The sequence below is a fragment of the Aotus nancymaae genome, unplaced genomic scaffold, assembly GCF_030222135.1.
Source record: "Aotus nancymaae isolate 86718 unplaced genomic scaffold, 86718_ANA_hifiasm-v0.15.2.pri h1tg000036l, whole genome shotgun sequence".
Taxonomy (NCBI): Eukaryota; Metazoa; Chordata; class Mammalia; order Primates; family Aotidae; genus Aotus; species Aotus nancymaae.
Genome location: NW_026988450.1, coordinates 7,899,633 through 7,920,503, shown reverse-complemented (window position 1 = coordinate 7,920,503; position 20,871 = coordinate 7,899,633). Strand labels below are relative to the sequence as shown.

The window sequence follows — 20,871 nt, the reverse complement described above, 5'->3', positions numbered from 1 at the left end:
AAAAATGCAAAAAGTAGCCAAGTGTGGTGGTGGGCACCTGTAATCCCAGCTACCTGGGAGACTGAGGCAGGTGAATCACTTGAACCCGGGAGGCAGAGGTTGCAATGAGACGAGATCACACCACTGCACTCCAACCTGGGTGACAAGAGTGAAACTCAGTCTCAAAAAAATAAAATAAAAATAAAAATAATATATTTAAACATTCTACAATTTAACCTTCCTTTTATAGTTGACTAACATTGGCCCTTAAGTATCCTCAGTGCATTGCATGATTCTGGACACATAGCTGACTTTTACTACATAGTGACTGGATGAATCACCAATTTAGAGATTTTCAATTTTTTTTTCTTTGAGACAGGGCCTCTCTCTGCTGCCCACGCTGAAGTGCAGTGGTGTGATTATGGCTCACTGCAACCTCTGCCTTCCAGGTTCAAGTGATCCTCCCACCTCAGCCTCTCAAGTAGCTAAGACCACAAATACATGACACCATGCCTGGATAATTTTTTTAATTTTTATTTTTTGTACAGATGGGGTCTCACCTGGTTTCCCAGGTGGGTCCCAAACTCCTGGACTCAAGCGATCCTCTTGCTTTGGCCTCCCAAAGTGCTGGGATTACAGGTGTGAGCCACTGTGCCTGGCTTTGTTTCAATATTTTTGAATCATAAATAGTGATGCAATTAGTACATCTGAGCCTAGAGTTATTTAAGCAGTTGTACATTATTTTGCATATTTAAGATTTGTAGAAGGTGATCTGGGTGCAATAATAGCATCAATATTTTTAAAGCTCTTGATTCATAATTGGATTTTACAAATGGGGTTAATGGTATAAGACTAATCTAAGGAAAGAAAGGGAAGGATATTGTCCAGTCTGTGCAAATAAGCCAGGGGTCACTGGTTGAGAATCTAAACAAAACCAGCTGATTAATGAGAAATAACACTTCCTAGAAAGTTTAATTCAAAACCTGAGCATTGCCCTTCTCTGCTCCCATTCTTTCTGCTATGCTGAGACTTCAGGAAATTTGTGCCACCAACTTAATTCAACTCAGTTCAAAAAAAGACAGGAGGAAAATAATCCATGCCTGTGCAGTACGGGTCACTGAGCGTCTCCAGAGCTCTGTCAGGTGGGCAGAACACTGGAGGCCAGTGTTAGTCTTTGCTGAGATTTCCCGTTCTCCCTGCTATCTCTGCCTGGCTATCCAAAATGTTCATCACAAAATTAACATGGATGCCAGAAAACACCAGAGAGGCTGGGCGAAGTGGCTCACGCCTGTAATCCCAACACCTTGAGAGGCAGAGGTGGGCAGATCAATTGAGGTCAGGAGTTCGAGACCAACCTGGGCGACATAACGAAACCCCCGTCTCTACTAAGAATACAAAAATTAGCCGGGTGTGGCAGTAGTGTGCCTGTAATCCCAGCTACTTGGGAGGCTGAGGTGGGAGAATTGCTGGGACCTGGGAGGTGGAGGTTGCAGTGAGCCAAGATCTCGCTCAGTGACAGAATGAGACCTCTGTCTCAAAAAAAAAAAAAAAAAAAAAGAGTGAGAACTCCGGAAGCTAAACTTGTTCATTGGATAGGAGCTGGTATATCAAAGGAATAAAAACAGGTTTCTTTCTGCATTTCTTTTAAGTGTTGAAAGTATTATTTTTTTCTTAAAGATCAGTCCAGACCTTGTTTGGCCCTCCTTGGTGTAATAACATGGCAGTTTCCTTGTGGAGTTTTACATTCACTTTTACGGAAGATTTATTTTATTTATTATTATTTTTTTGACACAGAGTCTTGCTCTGTCACCCAGGCTGGAGTGCAGTGGCACAGTCTCTGCTCACTGCAGCTATCGCCTCCCGGGTTCAAGCCATTCCCCTACATCAGCCTTCTGAGTAGCTGGGATTACAGGCGCCCACCACCACGCCTGGCTAATTTTTGTATTTTTAGTAGAGACAGGGTTTCACCATGTTGGCCAGGCTGGTCTCGATCTCCTGACCTTGTGATTCACCTGCCTCGGCCTCCCTAAGTGCTGGGACCTATGTAAGATTTTAAATCTCATGCTTGCTGTTGAATGCTGTTTTGGGATGTGTATCTGGGGGAAAATCACCCCCCTCAAATTCTCCTCTGTGAGGAGCTGCGGGTTTTTCCTTCTTCCTCAGCCTCAGCCTTAGGTTGTGTCCTAGAAAGAAGGCCCTGTTGTTTTAGTCCATAGCACTTGCCTGAAAGTTTGTTTATCTGTGAATTCACTTCCTAAAGGAATGCTTTGTGACTTTATTAATTAATAAGGAGAAAGATAATTTTCATCGCTTTGGAGTTGATAGTTTTATTCTAATTATCTAGTTTTTATGTTTTTCATACTTCCTTTTCCTTTATTTCCTTCCAAGACTTCGCAGAATCTAAAATATGGTTCCAATATATATATAGTAAAAATACAAAATATATATAAATATACACGTATATATGCATATGTGTGTGTATATATATAGAGAGAGAGAGCAACAGAGACAGAGATAGAGGCAGAGAGACAGAGTCTGACTCTGTCACCTAGGCTGGAATGCAGTGGTGCAATCTCAGCTCACTACAACCTTTGCCTTCCAGGTTCAAGTGATTCTCGTGCCTCGGCCTCCCAAGTAGCTGGGATTATAGGTGTGCACTACCATACCCGACTACTTTTTGTATTTTTATTAGAGACAGGGTTTTATCATGTTGGCCAGGCTGGTCTCAAACTCCTGACCTCAGGTGATTCACCCTCCTCGGCCCTCCTGAAGTGCTCAGATTACAGGTGTGAGCCACTGCATCTGGCCTGGTTAAAATTTTTTTTTTTTTTTTGAGACGGAGTTTTGCTCTTGTTACCCAGGCTGGAGCGCAATGGCGCGATCTCGGCTCACCGCAACCTCTGCCTCATGGGTTCAGGCAATTCTCCTGCCTCAGCCTCCTGAGTAGCTGGGATTACAGGCACACGCCACCACGCCCAGCTAATTTTTTGTATTTTTAGTAGAGACGGGGTTTCACCATGTTGACCAGGATGGTCTCGATCTGTTGACCTCGTGATCCACCCGCCTTGGCCTCCCAAAGTGCTGGGATTACAGGCGTGAGCCACCGCGCCTGGTGGTTAGAATATTTTTAAAGACAGATGGGAAGCTGCTGTTTGGAGAGCTAAGTAACCTAAATCACTGTGGGATTTCGTGTGTGTGTGTGTGTGTGTGTGTGTGTGTGTGTGTTTGGGGGGGTGGGCAGGTGATGTTTGTGCCATAGGTATTCTTTAAAATACAGTCATGTGTCACTTGAAGATATGGATATGTTCTGAGAAATGTGTCATTAGGTGATTTTGTCATGTGAACATCAGAGTATACTTACACAAACCTAGATGGTCCAGCCTATTTTACCCCTAGGCTATATGGTAGAGCCTATTGCTCCTAGGCTGGAAACCTGTACCTCAGGCTACTGTACTGAATACTGTAGGCAAATGTAACACGATAGTCAATGTTTGTTATCTAAACATCTTGAAATATAGACAAGGTCCAGTAAAGATATGGCATAAAAGTTAAAAAATGGTATACCTGGCCGGGTGCGGTGGCTCACGCCTGTAATCCCAGCACTTTGGGAGGCCAAGGTGGGTGGATCACCTGAGGTCAGGAGTTCAAGACCAGCCTGACCAACATGGAGAAACCCCGTCTCTACTAAAAATACAAAATTAGCTGGGTGTGGTGGCGCATGCCTGTAATCCCAGCTACTCGGGAGGCTGAGGCAGGAGAAGCGCTTGAACCCGGGAGGCGGAGGTTGTGGTGAGCCGAGATGGTGCCACTACACTCCAGCCTGGGCAACAAGAGCGAAACTCTGTCTCCAAATAAATAAATAAATAAATAATGGTATACCTTAACATAGCAAAGGGTATCAAAAAAAGGAAAAAAAGAAAAAAAAAATGGTATACTTATCTAGGGCACTTACCATGAATGGAGCTTGCAGCATAAAAGTTGCTCTGGATGGAAGTGAGTGAGTGAGTGGAGAGAGAATGTGAAGGCCTAGGACATTACTGTGCACCACCGTAGACTTTATAGACACTGCACACTTAGGCCGCACTACATTTATGAAAACAATTTATTTCTTCAATAATAAATGAACTCTACTATAACTTTTTTAATTTATAAACTCAAATTTTTAAACTGACTCTTTTGTAAGAGCTCTCAGCTTAAAACACAAACACATTGTACAGCTGTACAAAAATATTTTCTTTATATCCTTATGCTATAAGCTTTTTTCTATTTTCAAATTATTTAATTTTTTTTTTTTTTTTTTTGAGACAGTCTTGTTCTGTCGCCAGGTGCCAGGCTGGAGTGCGGTGGCGTGATCTTGGCTCACTGCAATCTCCGCCTCCGGGGTTCAAGCAATTCTCCTGCCTCAGCCTCCCGAGTAGCTGGGACCACAGGCGCCTGCCACCATGCCCAGCTAATTTTTGTATTTTTTAGTAGAGATGGGGTTTCACCATGGTCTCAATCTCTTGACCTTGTGATCCAGCCACCTCGGCCTCCCAAGGTGCTAGGATTACAGGCGTGAGCCACTGCTCCTGGTCTATTTAAAAACTTTTTTTCTTTTTCTTTTTTTTTGAGACGGAGTTTCGCTCTTGTTACCCAGGCTGGAGTGCAATGGTGCGATCTCGGCTCACTGCAACCTCCGCCTCCTGGGTTCAGGCAATTCTCCTGCCTCAGCCTCCTGAGTAGCTGGGATTACAGGCACGCACCACCGTGCCCAGCTAATTTTTTGTATTTTTAGTAGAGACGGGGTTTCACCATGTTGACCAGGATGGTCTCGATCTCTTGACCTCGTGATCCATCCACCTCAGCCTCCCAAAGTGCTGGGATTACAGGCATGAGCCACCGCGCCCGGCCCTAAAAACTTTTTAACTTTTAAACCACCTTGTTTTTTAAAAAGAAGAAACAAACACACACATTATCCTAGGCCTGCAAGGGTCAGGGTCATCAATATCACTGTCATCCACCTCCACATCTTGTTCCACTGGAAGGACAGGCATGTAGCTGTCATCTCCTGTGACAACAGTGCTGTTTCTGGACACTTCCTGGAGGACTTGCCTGAGGCAGAAGGAGTACATTCTAAAATAACGATAAAGGCCGGGCGCAGTGGCTCACACCTGTAATCCCAGTGTTTTGGGAGGCTGAGGTGGGAGGATTGCTTGAGTCCAGGAATTCTGGGTTGTAGTGTGCCATGCCTATCAGTTGTCTGCACTAAGTTTGTCATCAATACCATGGCCTTCTGGGAGCAGGAGACCACCATGTTGCCTAAGGAGAGGTGGACCAGCCCAAGTTGGAAACAGAGCAGGTCAAAACTGCAAATATTCAGTATACTCACTGTATTAATATTTTTTATTTGTTTTTATTTTTTATTTTTTTGAGATGGAGTCTTGCTCTGTCACCCAGGCTGGAGTACAGTGGGGTGATCTCAGCTCACAGCAACGTCTGCCTCCCGGGTTTAAGCGATCCTTCTGCCTCAGCTTCCCGAGTAGCTGAGATTACAGGCATGCACCACCACGCCTGGCTAATTTTTTTGGTATTTTTAGTAGAGATGGGATTTTACCATGTTGCCCAGGCTGGACTTGAACTCCTGACCTCAGGCAATCCGCCCACCCTGGCTTCCCATACAGGTATGAGCCACCGCACCTGGCCTTAATCTTTCTTTCTTTTTTTTTAACTTGAAATCAAAACCCTACCTGACCCTAGGGTGGTAGATAAGTGATAAAGGACCTATTGTCAAAGTCCAGTGTAAGTCTAACAATAAAAAAAACTCACAAATAATTTTCTTGCTGTTTGGTATGGTAACTACTTTTGGTGCTGTAGATTAAGGCCTCTTTTATTTCTTAAAGTTCTGTGTTAGCATTGGACATTGGCCAATCTAGATTAATTCTAAAGTCCTTTCAAAGACATAGAGATAGAGGCTGCCAAGATTCCTCATCATTTCCCCATTAAAGAGAAATACTCAAGATCTGTGAATATCTGTGGCCATCTTTGGAATTCTGTGACACTTTTTGGCACTCTGACTCGAAGTATTTAGTAGATTTATCAGCACACAGGAAATTAAATTGGAGGGCTTTCCTCTTACACATCTATCAAGTTAAAACTTTTTGGGATAAAATTTTTAGCAGTTTTAGTACATCTTCATGTTATGAAATGGAACATAAATGTTATTGAAACTTGCAAATTGTTTATTATTATTATTATTATAGAAACAGGGTCTCAGGATGTTGTCCTAGCTGGTCTCAAACTTTTATAGGTATTATAGGTGTGAAGCACCGTACCTGGTCAAATCATTTTATTCTGAAGTGTAGTCTCTACAAATTGTCTTTAAAAGTGTGAATGGTAAGTTAAATTATTGCATGACTTTTCTTCCCAAATAAAATTACTTAGGGAAAATTTTCTCCTCCCATCTGTGTGGGCTCAAATAGTACATCTTGCAAGTAATACCCTTAGCTACACAGAACACTCAACTGAGTCAGGGAGACCCCACACAAAGGTGTTTCATTGGTTTTATTTCACAAGGAAACACTATGAAGTGAAGCCATCTATTCCTTCTATGGCTTCAAATGCTCCCAGCTCTCAGCTAGGAAATCATGATAGCATTGTACCGATCTTCCAGGGTTGCCATCTGAGCTAGAGATAAGTTTTATAATTTACCAAAGTACGAGAGGGCACTGAGTAAAGGGTGCGTGCACAGTGTCTATGTATGTTTATAATTGCCATTTCCATCAGGAAGAACAGCAAGACTTAATCTAAAATGTTCGTAGAGTTAAAATGTAGGGAATAGAGAACTACCATCTCCCTTCCACCAGGCAGAAGTGGAAAATAAAGGCAGATGCTCTGAGGAAGGTGGGCGGTGAGATCTCATCTGAGAGGTGTTCTTGGCTGAGGAAGCAGGAGACGTCTGAGAATCCGCTGTGGAACCTGGCAGTGACAGATGAGCTGGGAGCGACCCCTAGAAACAGCGTTTAATTCATTTGAAGGTAACAGAAGCTGAGGTTGCACAATTGGGTCCTTTTAACCGCTACCCCTGGATAAAGTTTGTGAGAGGAAGGGGAATAAAGAGAAAGCAGACTCTGGCTGGGTGCGGTGGCTCATGCCTGTAATCCCAGCACTTTGGGAGGCCACGGCAGGCAGACTGCCTGAGGTCAGGAGTTCAAGACCAGCCTGGCTAACATGGTGAAAACCCATCTCTACTAAAAATACAAAAACTAGCCAGGTGTGGTGGTGTGTGTCTGTAGTCCCAGCTACTAGGGAGGCTGAGGCAGGAGAATCGCTTCAACTGGGAGGTGGAGGTTTCAGTGAGCCAAGATCCCACCATTAAAACTCCAGTCTGAGTGACAAAAAAAAAAAAAAAAAAGAGAGAGAGAAGGCAGATCCCACTGCAGACTGACTTGGAAATGAGCTTATACTTATGATGCTTCCAGTGCCCTTGATCTCTCCCCAGCATAGGCAGTGAAATGTAATTCCCTTCTTTTACTATCCTTTTATCCACCCTCGGGACAGCCAGAGCTGCTAGCCTCTGGCAATGAATTTCCCCAGAAGGGGGCTTGGACAGTTCACGTTCCCAGTTGCTCATCAGAAGTACTTTCTGGAAGGGGATTCTGCAGAACCTAGAGAGGCATGCTTCGAGGAGTCACGAAGCCCCACGTGACCCCTTCTACTAAGGACAGCGGTATCTAGCCTGTGAGTCTCCTTTAGGTTCAGGGAGCTTCATGTTCGCCAGGAAGGAAGGCACATTTTTTTCCTCCTTCCTTCTCTTCCTCTCCCCCTTGGGAAATGAAACCATCTGAGGAAAAAGAAGGTGGGCTTCTTTTGTGCTGTTAACTTTGTAACATGGGTCAAGCCAAGGAGTGACTCTCAAGACTGAGCATACACTATATTCACCAGGGAAGGGTTTTGTTTTTGTTTTTGTTTTTTTGACACAGGGTCTCACTCTGTTGTCCAGGCTGGAGTGTAGTCTCGCAATCATGGCTCACTGCAGCCTTGACTTCCAGGGCTCAAGCAATCCTCCTACCTCAGCTTCCCAAGTAGCTGGGACCACAGGTGTGTGCCACCACACTTAGCTAATTAAAAAACATTTTTTTTTAGAGACAAGGACTTGCTATGTTGCTCAGACTGCTGTCTAACTCCTGAGCTGAAGGGATCCTCCTGCCTTCACCTCCCAAAGTGCTGAGATTTCAGGCATGAGCCATTGTGCCTAGTTGACTGGGGAAGCTTTTAGAATAGACTGACATACACCCCCCACTGCACAACAGCTAAGTCAGAATCTTGGAGGTAGGGGGTATGCATTCTATCTTTCCAGTTCTCGACAATTACCTTGAGTGTGATGACATGAGCCTTTCTGCACACCACTGTAGACCCTAAAATGCTACAAACACCTACTCAGTCCCCCATTATGCCTGTCTGTCATGGAGAGGCTGGAAACGTATAGCTAAGGAAAGAGACTGTGTGTTCATGGCCGGGCGCAGTGGCTCCCTGTAATCTCAGCACTTCGGGAGGCTGAGGCGGGCGGATCACGAGGTCGGGAGTTTGAGACCAGCCTGGCCAACACGGTGAAACCCCATCTTTACTAATAAAACAAAAACTAGCCAGGTGTAATGGCAGGCACCTGTAATCGCAGCTGCTTGGGAGGCTGAGGCAGGAGAATTGCTTGAACCCAGGAGGCGGAGGTTGCAGTGAGCCAAGACTGTGCCACTGCACTCCAGCCTGGGTGACAGAGCAAGACTCCATCTCGAAAAAATAAAAATCGAGACTGCGTGTGCGATCCATCAAGGGAACACGTGTCTTCTACACATGCCAGACACCAGAGGCGAGGCCCGAGCTGGTGAAGGGCCCACGTGGAGGGAAGGATCACATGCTTGATTCAGAGGGAAAGTCAAGTGGAAAACCGCAAGAAGAGGAGGAACTGGGAACTGGGGGAAGCAAAACAAGGTGAAGATAAATTTAATAATTTTCTTTAAATAAATTTGTTATGCTAAAAAAAGCCTTTAGTCATTTTCTAGAGAATTCTTTTTGCTTAGGGATTCTTTATAGTTCCTCCCCAAGTAACATATTGGGTAATATGTGTGGTTCTGAAATAAAATGCGAGCGGGGGGTGTACACAGAAAACTTACCACTGTGAATCAAGGGACCAGATGTGCAGACATTATGTAATAATAATATTCTATCTTTGTGAACATGGCACTTGTGAATCAATAATTTTAGAATATTTTAGAAAGCAGATTTTAAAAAATCACATAGGAAACGAAGTTAAAATTTAGAGAAAAGTGGAATATTTTATCCCATCTTTTAAGCACCTCAAGCCTAAACAAAACACACAGAATGAAATTTTAATGATCCTTGTTAAGCCTATTTGAAAACAAATTCCATCTGGCCCCCATACACGGATGTTCAGGTGTTGAGATGATCAACGCCTCAGTTCTCCAATCAGAAATGCTCAAAGGATCGAGGTAGAACTTGCTCAAGTTGAAAGCGTGAAGCTCTGTGGAATCACTTCCAACCATCCCGCCCCCAGCTGATGACCAATATTTACCCTGACCACAGCTGAAAATGTAAACACAAAAAGCATGAGATGTTATTGGACGAGGTGTATTAAAATAAAATCAAAAAATAGAAATATTAGGTATATACACAAAAGCATAAGTGAAACACAGGATGTGATATAGATGTTTCCATTCAAAGCTTACAGGAGAAAAATTTAGTAAACAAAACCGCTTGAACTTCCTGTGGCCACGGCTCATTAGAGCCTCGGAGTCACTTATGTTCCTTCATATCCTTGGGTATAAATAGTCTCATACGCAGGCTACACAATTTAGAAAAGATTGATGAATCACAAAAATAGCCCCAAATGCGGCACTTTAACTTTCTAGAGTACAACTAAAATTAATACTTGATCTTTAAAATAATGTTCAAATCTTTGAAGCCACAAAGGAAACTCTTATGTTTTAGAAGGCCCTGTAAGGTTCTTCAGAGATTAGAATCTTAGTTCTTCCAAACTACATTGTCAAAACAAATCTGGATATAGGAAATTGTGGAAATGAAAAAGCTGGACCCTTAAAAAGATTCCTTCTAAACAACAGAGCAGTTTCTGAGGCTCTTCTCCCTTTCCCAGGGGGTCCAGGTGAGCCCGGTGGTCCAGGCGGGTGCACATTGCAATGCACGGCAGCTGTGTGTGCTCATGGGCTCCTCCTGCTGGAGGAGAGAGAGATGTGCATGCCACTCCTGTGGAATGTCTAGCAGGTCTGAGCAGTGTTCATGGAAGAAAAATGTTTAACAGTCTCAGATTTTGGGAGATAGTGAAAAAAAAAATTGAAATCTGGGAAAGACATTTATAAGCTGCTGACTTTACCTGCAAAATCTAACAGGTTGGATTAGTAATTTTTTTTTTTAGCAAGTAAGCCAAAGCAGAGAGAAAATACAAAGAAACGTCATGCTATGCATCTGGTTATTTTAGCTTTATAAATGACGTAGTTCTGCTATTATTGGGGATTGATTGCAGTGGTCTCTGAAACTTTGAGTCATATGTCCAATTGTAAACATACAGCTAGTTGGGTACGTTTTTGGAGAGAACAGGTGTTTTTGTCTCAAAAGGCTGCACTCAGATGTTGTCCAGCAGAGCGAGATTACCAGCGGCTGAGGCCGAGGCCAAGCTGCAGCTGGGTAGAGCATCCATCTAACAGTACAGAATACTTTCCCATTGAGAGGGGGTTCTTCCTGAGTAATTGAGTCTCTACTTCAGGATCCAGGCACCGCAGATGATCCCGGCACATGAAATAATAAGTGCAACCAGTGATGGTTACTTTTCCTCTGTAAATGAGGCAGGCCCCCCTGCCGAAAGGACGGGTCTCCCTGCACTCTAAGGCTGCTGCTGGTACTGCCCTTCCGTGGCCGTGTAGAAATCATCCAGGACGCTCTGCAAGTAATCAAATGTTGGTCTCTCTTCTGCCTTTTCTTTCCAGCACATTTTCATAATGTCATAGAGCTCATCTGGGCAGTTCTCCACGCGGGGCATCCTGTAGCCCTGGGACAGGGCGGTCATCACGTCGGCATTCGTTCTCCCTAGGGTGGAAAAAAAAAAAAAAACATGCCATTTAGAAAGCTGGCAGAGGGTCAAGCACTGCAGTGGTCTTTTTGCTCCTCACAGCCTGCGACCATGATTGAAACGAACTTTACTGAGGCTGCTAGGGGATGAACGGCATCCTCCCAAAATTCCTAGGTTGAAGTTCGAACACCAAGTACACCTCAGAATGGACTGCACCGTATTTAGAGATGAGGCCTTTATAGAGGTAACTAAGTTAAAATAAGGCCATTGGGGGGTGGTCTTAGTCCAGTATGACTCGTATCCTTATAAGAGGAGATCAGAACACAGACTAGTAGAGGGGGAAAGACCACGTGAAGACACGGGGAGAAGGCAGCCATCTACAAGTCCAGGAGTGAGGCCGCAGGAGAAACCAACCCTGCCGGCACCGTGACCTTGGACTTCCAAACTCCAGAACCCTGGAAAAGTAAATGTCTGTTGTTTAAACTATCCAGTCTGTTGTATGGTGATGGCAGCCCTTGCCAACTAATATAGAAGCTAAGGAAATTTCTGCAAGCAATCCAATAAGTTTTAGCATGGAGGGCATCAAGGCAGCATTTAGTTTGCGAAAACAAAAACAGGCAAATTTGTTAAATAGAAGCCACAGCAAGCTCTCTTTAATAACGAAAGGACATTGGACTTGCGTGACCTTTCAGATCAGTCACCCAAATCCAGTCCTAACTCTCAACTTTAATTACGTTTGCAGGGTAGCATGCTTTCAGCTTCAACCTGTAGTATAGTTATTTATATTAAAAAAATTTTTTTAATCGCACGTTATCTTCTACAGACATTTTTCAAAAATTGGTTTTTCACTTAATAACTGGTATTTTCATTTACTTAAAGTCAGCATCCTTAAGTCAGCCTGACCAATTGATTACCTGCTTGCCAAATAGTTAAAAACTCAAGGATTAATTTGGAAAATAACAGTGGTTCAGATAATCTGCAGGACACTTGTCTGTAGTTTCTGTATGTGCTAGAAATCTTGTAAATATCACTGTCTTTTAAGAGCAAGATATTAACTGAGGAGGGAAACTCATCCCCAGTCGCAGCCTCAGGTGGAGCCGCTTCACAGACGCAGTTAACTGTTCCGATCTGCAGGACCTGGCCAGAGTGACAGCTTACTCTGACTCTGGGTTTGCATATTCTTGACCTCCAGGAGAGAAGTAAGGTGCTCATTACTCCTCTAGAGCTCTGAAAAAGGCCTGGTAATAGAGGATGATTTTAATGTGGTCAAACGTCTCAGGGTAATTCAGAAGCTGAGCTGTCAATCTTTGATCCTGAGAATAGCTTTAAGGGGTAAAAAGAATCATTATAATAATAACATTTTCCTGCATGACTAAAGGAGATGAATCCTTTAATTATGTGTTCATTTAGCAGCACCTATCCTCACCTGTACGTTTTGCATATTTTGTGGATACCATGTTCTGTAGGATGTGAACTGTATTTAATGCAAATATATATAAGACTGTATTTAATGCAAATATATATACAATATCTGGCATATGAGAGGAACTCCATTTCTCACAACTAATTTCCTTTCCATAGCTATCTCTTTTTCAAAACTACAGACTTCACCATCAGTGGTCACTGGAGGGATTCTAAATGATAAGCGGGAGCGTTAGGGGAAATGGTTTTCACTAGATTTGAAACAGAACCTTCTTTTGAATGTATTCTCTAATCAGCGTTTTTCCAATTGTGGGGCACTATCCATTTGGGATCAACGAATTGAGGTTTTCAGTGTACTTTTTTTTTTTGAGGTGGAGTCTCCCTGTTTCACCCAGGCTGAAATACAGGAGCGTGATCTCAGCTCACCACAACATCCGCCTCCTGGGTTCAAGCAATTCTCCTGCCTCGGCCACCCGAGTAGTTGGGATTACAGGCGCCCACTACCAGGCCCAGCTAATTTTTGTGTTTTTAGTAGAGATAGGGTTTCACCATGTTGGCCAGGCTGGTCTCAAACTCCCGACCTCAAGTGATCTGCCCATCTCAGCCTCCAAAAGTGCTGAGATTACAAGCGTGAGCCACCACGTCCAGCCCACTACCAGTAGTTTTAAAAATGAATTATAACAGAATAAAACAGAAAAGGTCAGAAAGCACTGCACATAGGAAAGGTCAATATGGTTTTATGAAACGTTTGCTTTATATACGGAGAACGTTTCTGTGTATTTCTTGCAAAGGTTTATGGCCAGTGAACTTTGAGATCCTCTGCCTTTAACTCACCTTTTTCCATCTAAGGACACAGTGACCTTTCCTGAATTTAAACCCCTGAAAGAAGACATGATCATTTCTGTCTTGGAAGAGCCCTTGTTTTTGAAATGGAGAGAGCCAAGCAAACTTTATAATGATTCCTATCACTTGAGAACTGTTTATATAGCACATCAATTTTCCTGAGTCTAATTCTGAAACACTATCTTCAAATATTTGTGTGACTAGAATTTTCTAACTAAAAGACTTCACTTGATTCTAATTGTTCAAAGCTAAAGACAGATTTGTATCATCCTCTTTATTTGGGGGTTTTAGTCTCCATAAAATGATGTAGCCTACAACATTACTCTGTCTCTTTTAACTAACCAAGTTCACTTGGATAAATTTCAGAAGAAAGATCTGTGTATACTTCTACTTTCTTGGGTGAAATTCTGGGCTCATGGTGGGAGGGCTAACATCCAGTATAATATAAAGAGCAGCTGGACCTGCAAACTCAGTTTGGAATATCTCTTTCACTTCCTTCCTGGAGAACTCTCATTTGCATAAAAGGTCAGAATGTAGCCACAGCAGAAGATAAAGCTTTCTAGGTCACCCTGGCCCCACAGCAGGTTTTTTCTTCCTGGTTCCAGGATGTTCTCCTAGCTCTGAAGGACTTTCCATGACGCTGATAAAGGCAGGGTGTGCTCCGCCCTGTTTGGGGAATTTGACTTGATAAGAAGAATTGGAAGCACGGAATCTGAAGCCCCTCTTTTTATGTACAAGTAAAGCAACAAATAAAATCCACTATTAAATGGCAAGTCCTGTGAAAGAAAGGGAAGGGGAGAGGGACCTCAGCCAGACCCTAAGAATACAGGCGATAGTTGGTGCCGGCCTGTTGCTAAGTTGAAGAAAGTAAACGCCCATTGGCTGGTGATCTTAGAAGGCGTACAGTTTCATTCTCATCCTTCCTCCTTTCGACAAGCACTTACTGAGTGCTCACTACCAGTCATGAACTAGCACTGAGTTCGGAGACATGCAGAGACAGTTAAGACAGAACGTCATCCTCAGATGGCACACAGCCCAGTCGGGACAATGTCCTCACTAGAAGGAGGTGGCAGGGAGCAGGAGGTGGCATCTAGGGTGGGTAGAAATCAGCAGAGTCTAAAAGTTGATAAAGGAGATTAAAGAGAAAAAAAATTGGTAAAGAAGCAGAAGAAGGAGAAAAATGTGATACAGCCGAGGAAAGGAACAGACAGCGACAGGGAGGAGCCCAGCTGCTCCACAAACTGTGACAGTCTTCAGTGACACAGGGCCCCCTGTGTGTGTGTATATCAGCAAGAGCCAGATACCCTGGGACTAGTCTCCCACCCAACCATACTCCTTCCAAAAGGGCAGATTATTATTATTATTATTATTATTTTCTGAGCTTTGCTTGTGACCAAGGTGAGTGTTTGCAGCAGGACAAATTTCTTGATTCTACTCAGCTGGCATTAAGATGCTAGATACATCTGGTCAGAAACAGCCAGAAAAGACGTAATCCTTCAGAAAAGCTTTTTGCTTTCAAACTTTCGCTTTATATAAACAAAGCAAAACAAGACCCCAACAAGGCAACCTCGCCTTTGAGACAGGGTCTCACTGTGTCGCCCAGGCTAGAGTACACTGGTGCGATCGTGGCTCACTGCAGCCTCAACCTCCCTGGGCTCAGTGATCCTCCCACCTCAGTCTCCTGAGCTGCTGAGACTACAGGAGCGTACCACCATACCCGGGTAATTAAAATTTTTTTTTTGTAGAGGCATGGTCTTGCTATGTTGCCCAGGCTGGTCTCAAATTCCTGGCCTCAAGCAATCCACCTGCCTCAGCCTCCCACAGTGCTCAGATTATAGGCATGAGCCACCATGCCCAGTCAGACCTTCCTTTTTCCTGTATAAAATTCATAGAGAGGCCGGGCACGGTGGCTCATGCCTGTAATCCCAGCACTTTGGGAGGTCGAGGCGGGTGGATCATGAGGTCAACAGATCGAGACCATCCTCGTCAACATGGTGAAACCCCATCTCTACTAAAAATACAAAAAAATTAGCTGGGCATGGTGGCGCGTGCCTGTAATCCCAGCTACTCAGGAGGCTGAGGTAGGAGAATTGCCTGAACCCAGGAGGCGGAGGTTGCGGTGAGCCGAGGTCATGCCATTGCACTCCAGCCTGGGTAACAAGAGCGAAACTCCATCTCAAAAAAAAAAAAAAAAAAAAAAATTCATAGAGAAATATAGTTTTGGTTTTAAGTAATAAAGATCTTTTGCCTCCTCCCCACTATTTTTTTTCTGTAATTCACCCCAAAACAAAAAAGAGAACAAGGAATAGAAACTTCAACTCCATCTCTGATGATGGTAAGAGACACCTGGCAGCCAGAGGCAGAAGTGGTCTCAGCCAAGAGGAAGAATGTGCAACCAACGTGCCTGCAGAGAGGGGCGCTGATGACAGGCAGAGCGGCCCATCCCGCCTCACCCTGGGAAGGCTCGCACTGTGGCCAGCACACACCTACCACACACCACGAGGGAGGGAGGCCAGCACCAAGGGCAGGACAGCACCTGAAGCCCACCTGGCCGTGCCCAGGCGAATGTCAGAAGAAACAACGGAGAAGCTCCCTGCAGGGAATGCCGGGCCCAAGTGGAGGTGGGGAAAGTGTGGTGTGGAAGACCAGGAGTGAGGAGAAAGGCTGAAGACAAGGACCAACCATGCATGGACCTTGAGGGTTATGCTGAGTGAAATAAACCAGACACTCGGGCAAAACTGTATGACTCCCATTACAGGACATCTCCAGAGGAGAAACCGAGAACACTGGTTACCTGTGGGGAGGGAATTGTGTGGCTGGGAATAGAGTGGGGCACCTTTCACCTTATACCTCTTTGGAGCTTTTGAATTTAAAACCATGTGGCTGGCTGGGTGTGGTGGCTCACATCTGTAATTCCAGCAGTTTGGGAGGTTGAGGAGGGAGGATCAGTTGACCCAGGAGTTAGAAATCAGCCTGAGCAACATAGTGAGACCCTGTCTCTAGAAAAAATTTATAAATTAGCTGGATGTGGGGGCATGCACCTGTAGTCCTAGCTACTCAGGAGACTGAGGTGGGAGGACCACTTGAGCCCAAGAGTTAAAGGCTGCAGTGAGCTATGATCACGCCACTACATTCCAGCCTGGGTGACAGAGCAAAACCCTGTCAAATAAATAAATAAATGAAAACGAAAACTATGTGGCCATATTCTTATCTAATAATAGGTGGAAAAACTCAATTAAAAGATAAACGTTATGAGTAGAATATTTAGAACTATACGCAGCCAATGCTAGAATAAGGAATCAAAATTCCTGAATGTAGATTCCTTTGAGGAGCATCTGGTGGGGTCAGGGCAGTTTTTCATTAGAGGCCTTTTTGTATGACTTTTTTAATGTGCACTTAGATAAGAATAAAATATTTAATAAAAATATCATTGTAAAAAAATTAGAAATTCCAGAAATTCATCAAGAAGCAATTAATATAACCTATTATCTCTTCACTCAAGGCTAACATTTAGTTAGCCTGTCTTTCTCCTCTAAAAATGTGTTCGCTTTATATGTGACTTGCTTTCTTTCTCTTTTCTTTTTTGTTTTCCCTCCTTTCTTTTATTTCCTTTTTATTTTACAAAGCTAGGTATATGGCTTCTTTTTTTTAATTTGTTTTCAGACGGAGTCTTGCTGTGTCGCACAGGCTGGAGTGCAATGGCGTGATCTCAGCTCACTGCAACCTCTGTCTCCTGGATTCAAGCATTCAAGTGATTCTTTGCCTCAGCCTCCTGAGTAGCTAGGATTACAGGTGTGTTCCACCACGCTGGGCTAACTTCTTTTTTTTGTATTTTTTTTTTTTTTTTTTTTTTTTGAGACGGAGTTTCGCTCTTGATACCCAGGCTGGAGTGCAATGGCGCGATCTCGGCTCACCGCAACCTCCGCCTCCTGGGTTCAGGCAATTCTCCTGCCTCAGCCTCCTGAGTAGCTGGGATTACAGGCACGCGCCACCGTGCCCAGCTAATTTTTTGTATTAGTAGAGACGGGGTTTCACCATGTTGACCAGGATGGTCTCGATCTCTTGACCTCGTGATCCACCCGCCTCGGCCTCCCAAAGTGCTGGGATTACAGGCTTGAGCCATTTTTTTTGTATTTTTAATAGAGACAGCGTTTCACCATATTGTCCAGGCTGGTCTCAAACTCCTGGCCTCAAGTGATCCACCCACGTTGGGATTACAGGTGTGAGCCATCACACCCGGCCTGTATAGCTTCTAAAGTACTTTAAAAACACACACACAAAACATAGCCAGTAGTTTACTGGGTAAAGAATGTATTTTCAGATAATTCCATTAATCAGCGGATTCTCTCCCATAAGCAGTTTTAGAACAGTGTGGAAAATGGCATATTTTGGCAATGTTTACCAATTTCTATGTTCTCTATGAATCAAGTATTCTCATCTGAAGTAAATAGGATTGCTTGATTATGTTTATAACCCTAATGCTAGAGGCTCTCGTAACATACAACTCTGGTGGCTGGAAAATCTACTGATCCAGAACTCCTAAAGAAACTCACATCCCCAGTCTTTCCAGGGACAAGCCAATCAGGGAGCAGACTAGTTGATGGATTTTGGTGGATTCTTCTATATAGAGAGAAATATTTTTTTGTGATTCTCACCATTTTTCTATTGGTTCTTTTTTTAAAAAATGATTTTTTACCTTGAATTTTTCCAAATCGTGGGCATTGCACATATTGGCTGAGGGGTCTCAGGAGGCACACAGATCTGGGGCTCAGAGCAGCTTTGCCACCATCGAGGGGCCCAGTCACCCTCTCCAAGCCTCAGGGGCCACAGTGTACATCACATGCAGCACACCACACATATCACACAACGTTCTTTTATGAGATTATATGTTTATTTTATCAGGTGTCAGATTATTAATCAGGTGTCAGATGGGGATAGAGATATATAACATCAGACATCAGGGCTGATTAGAAATATTTTTCCTATTTTTGCAGCAGTGTTAATTCATTAACCTCAGTGTCTAGAGCAGCTGGAAGATGAAATGCTGACACTAAAGGGATTTCCTGGGATAGCCGGTCCACTGTGCAGGCAGACACCACCCAAAGGCTTTCAGCTGCCAGCTGGTCCCTGCCCCAGTTTCTCTGCGGCTCATCCCCACATGCAGCAGTAGTGATGGGAGCATGCAGACTGTGTGGCTGCTCTGTCTAAAAGCCTTCCCTGGCTTGCATCTCAGCAGAGTAAGAGGGGCCACTCTCACATGGTCAGTAAGTCTCTCCCTGAACCACTCTAACCCCCAGCTCCATAGCCTTCTGCTTTCTCATCCATTGACTGTCTAGAGATCAAATGGCCTAGGTGAGTCATGAATTCATTCATTCATTCATTCACCCATTCATCCATCAAATACTCACAGAGGCCCGAACCATGCTGGCCTCCTGCTCCTGTTGGCCAAGCCCATGCTCTGGCTGCCCTCCCCATGGGGACCTGCAGATCTCAGAGATCCCAAGGCTCCCTCCCTCACATCTCTGAGTCCCTGCGGCTGCCAGGACCACTAGATAAAAGCAGCAGCTCCCCACCTTCTGTGGGTACTAGCCAATCCCTGAGCGACTCCACGCAGGCTCCACACCACTCCCACCATCCTACAGGCTGGCCATGTGTTTGATAACGATCAGTTTCTCCCTACTACAACATTCACTCCCAGGGACATGGCCAGATACCATGGCCTCCTAGCAGCTGAGAGTGCCTAGCATACTCAAACATTTTTTGAATAGGAGAATAAACATTAAAAATTTAATTTTAAATTCCCCTTATGCAAGATTTTGTTAAAAGTCAAACACGAATGAAAATGTGAAGGCTCTGGGAGAAATCTCTCCTTTTTTTTTTTTTTTTTTTTGAGACAGAGTCTCACTCTGTTGCCAGGGCTGGAGTGCAGTGGTGCGATCTTGGCTCACTGCAACCTTCGCCTCCCGGGTTCAAGCAATTCTCCTGCCTCAGTGATTCTCCTGAGTAGCTGGGATTACAGGTGCCTGCCACTACACTCAGGTAATTCTGTGTAGTTTTAGTAGAGATGGGGTTCCATCATGTTGGCCAGGACGGTCTCGAACTCCTGACCTTGTGATTACCCGCCTCGGTCTCCCAAAGTGCTCGGATTACAGGTGTGAGCCCGCCACACCCGGCTGAAATCCCTCTTGTTAACCATGCCAGCACAGACCATGGAAAAAGGGGGAAATGGGCAGAATCTGGCTGTGCAGGCTTCAAGAGTTAGGAATCTGGAAATAAATACTGGATGATGCCCTCACTGATACCAGTATGTTAAAGGGCAGAAGGGCCTCTCACTGATAAACAGAGGTGGTTATTTCCCGAAGAGAGAGAGACTCCAGAGCACTTATTACAAAATCAATCGCAAAGCATTGGAAATCCTTGTCTCCATGTGGGATTCCTCCTCCATCAGGGCACTGCCTTGGAGGATCCCATGTCTATCCATCCTCATCTCAACACGAACAACCATACCAGGCATATTCTAATATGTGGTGGAATTAATCAATGCAGAAAAAGAACACACACTCAATAAAATAAGAAGGCAAAGAAGTGTCTAAGCACTTTTAGAATAATGTATGCTAAAAATAGCGAAAATCAAGTTCTGGCTCGAAGTGCTTATTCTTTGCTATTGGATAGATGAAGTTTTTATTTTTTTTTAATGCTTTCATGCAGCTTGACTTTTTCTCATTTATACTGCTTGATTGTAAATAGCTAAGTACACCATACCTGGGTAGGGAATTTTCCCATAGGTGACAATTTCGTATAGGAGAATTCCAAAGGACCACACATCAGACTTAATAGTGAAACATCCAAAGTTGATTGCTTCTGGAGCCGTCCACTTAATAGGGAACTTAGCACCTAAGGAAGAAGACATGTGGTTTTCACTTGGGTATCTAAGCTTAAACAAAAAAGTCATGAACGTGTGACCCCATACTTTCTTTTTGTTGTTGCTTTTGAGATGGAGTTTCGCTCTTGTTGCCCAGGCTGGAGTGCAATGGCGTGATCCTGGCTCACTGCAACCTCCACCTCCCAGGTTCAAGCGATGCTCCTGCCTTAGCCTCCCAAGTAGCTTGGATTACAGGCGCCCGCCACCATGCCCAGCTAATTTTTGTATTGTTAGTAGAGATAGGGTTTCACCATGTTGGCCAGGCTGATCTTGAACTCAGGTGTCCCAAAGTTCTGGGATTACATGCATGAGCCACCGTGCCCAGCCCATACTTTCTTCTTTTGATTTCTGTTTTATTTTTAAATTTCAATTATTTATTTTGAATAAGTAACACGTACACCATAGTATAAAATAGAGAACGAGCTAGTGATGAAACTATGTTTCTCACAGGGAGCTGGTGAGTGCAATGGGTGAAGGACAGGCAGACCCGGCCCAAGGAGACATGCAGGGTTCCCTTAAGGAAGGCAGGGACTTCTTTTTTTTATTTTTTATTTTTTTTAAAGATGGGGTTCCACCATGATGGCCAGGCTGGTCTTGAACTCTTGACCTCAGGTGATCCACCCACCTCAGC

General features: G+C 44.1%; 1 protein-coding gene across 3 annotated transcripts in view; it reads right to left on the bottom strand.

Moving 5' to 3' along the window:
- Positions 1-9,325: 9,325 nt before the first annotated feature.
- The window catches only part of LYN (LYN proto-oncogene, Src family tyrosine kinase), a 134,386-nt gene continuing 122,840 nt past the window's right edge, over positions 9,326-20,871 (bottom strand). For all 3 annotated transcript variants that reach the window (XM_064384208.1, XM_064384206.1, XM_064384207.1), the window contains 2 exons: positions 20,081-20,212; positions 9,326-11,070 (listed from right to left, as the gene is read on the bottom strand). In XM_064384208.1, coding sequence (XP_064240278.1) covers positions 10,868-11,070; positions 20,081-20,212 — 335 coding nt within the window. In that variant the 3' untranslated portion in view covers positions 9,326-10,867. The remainder of the gene's footprint in view (positions 11,071-20,080; positions 20,213-20,871) is intronic.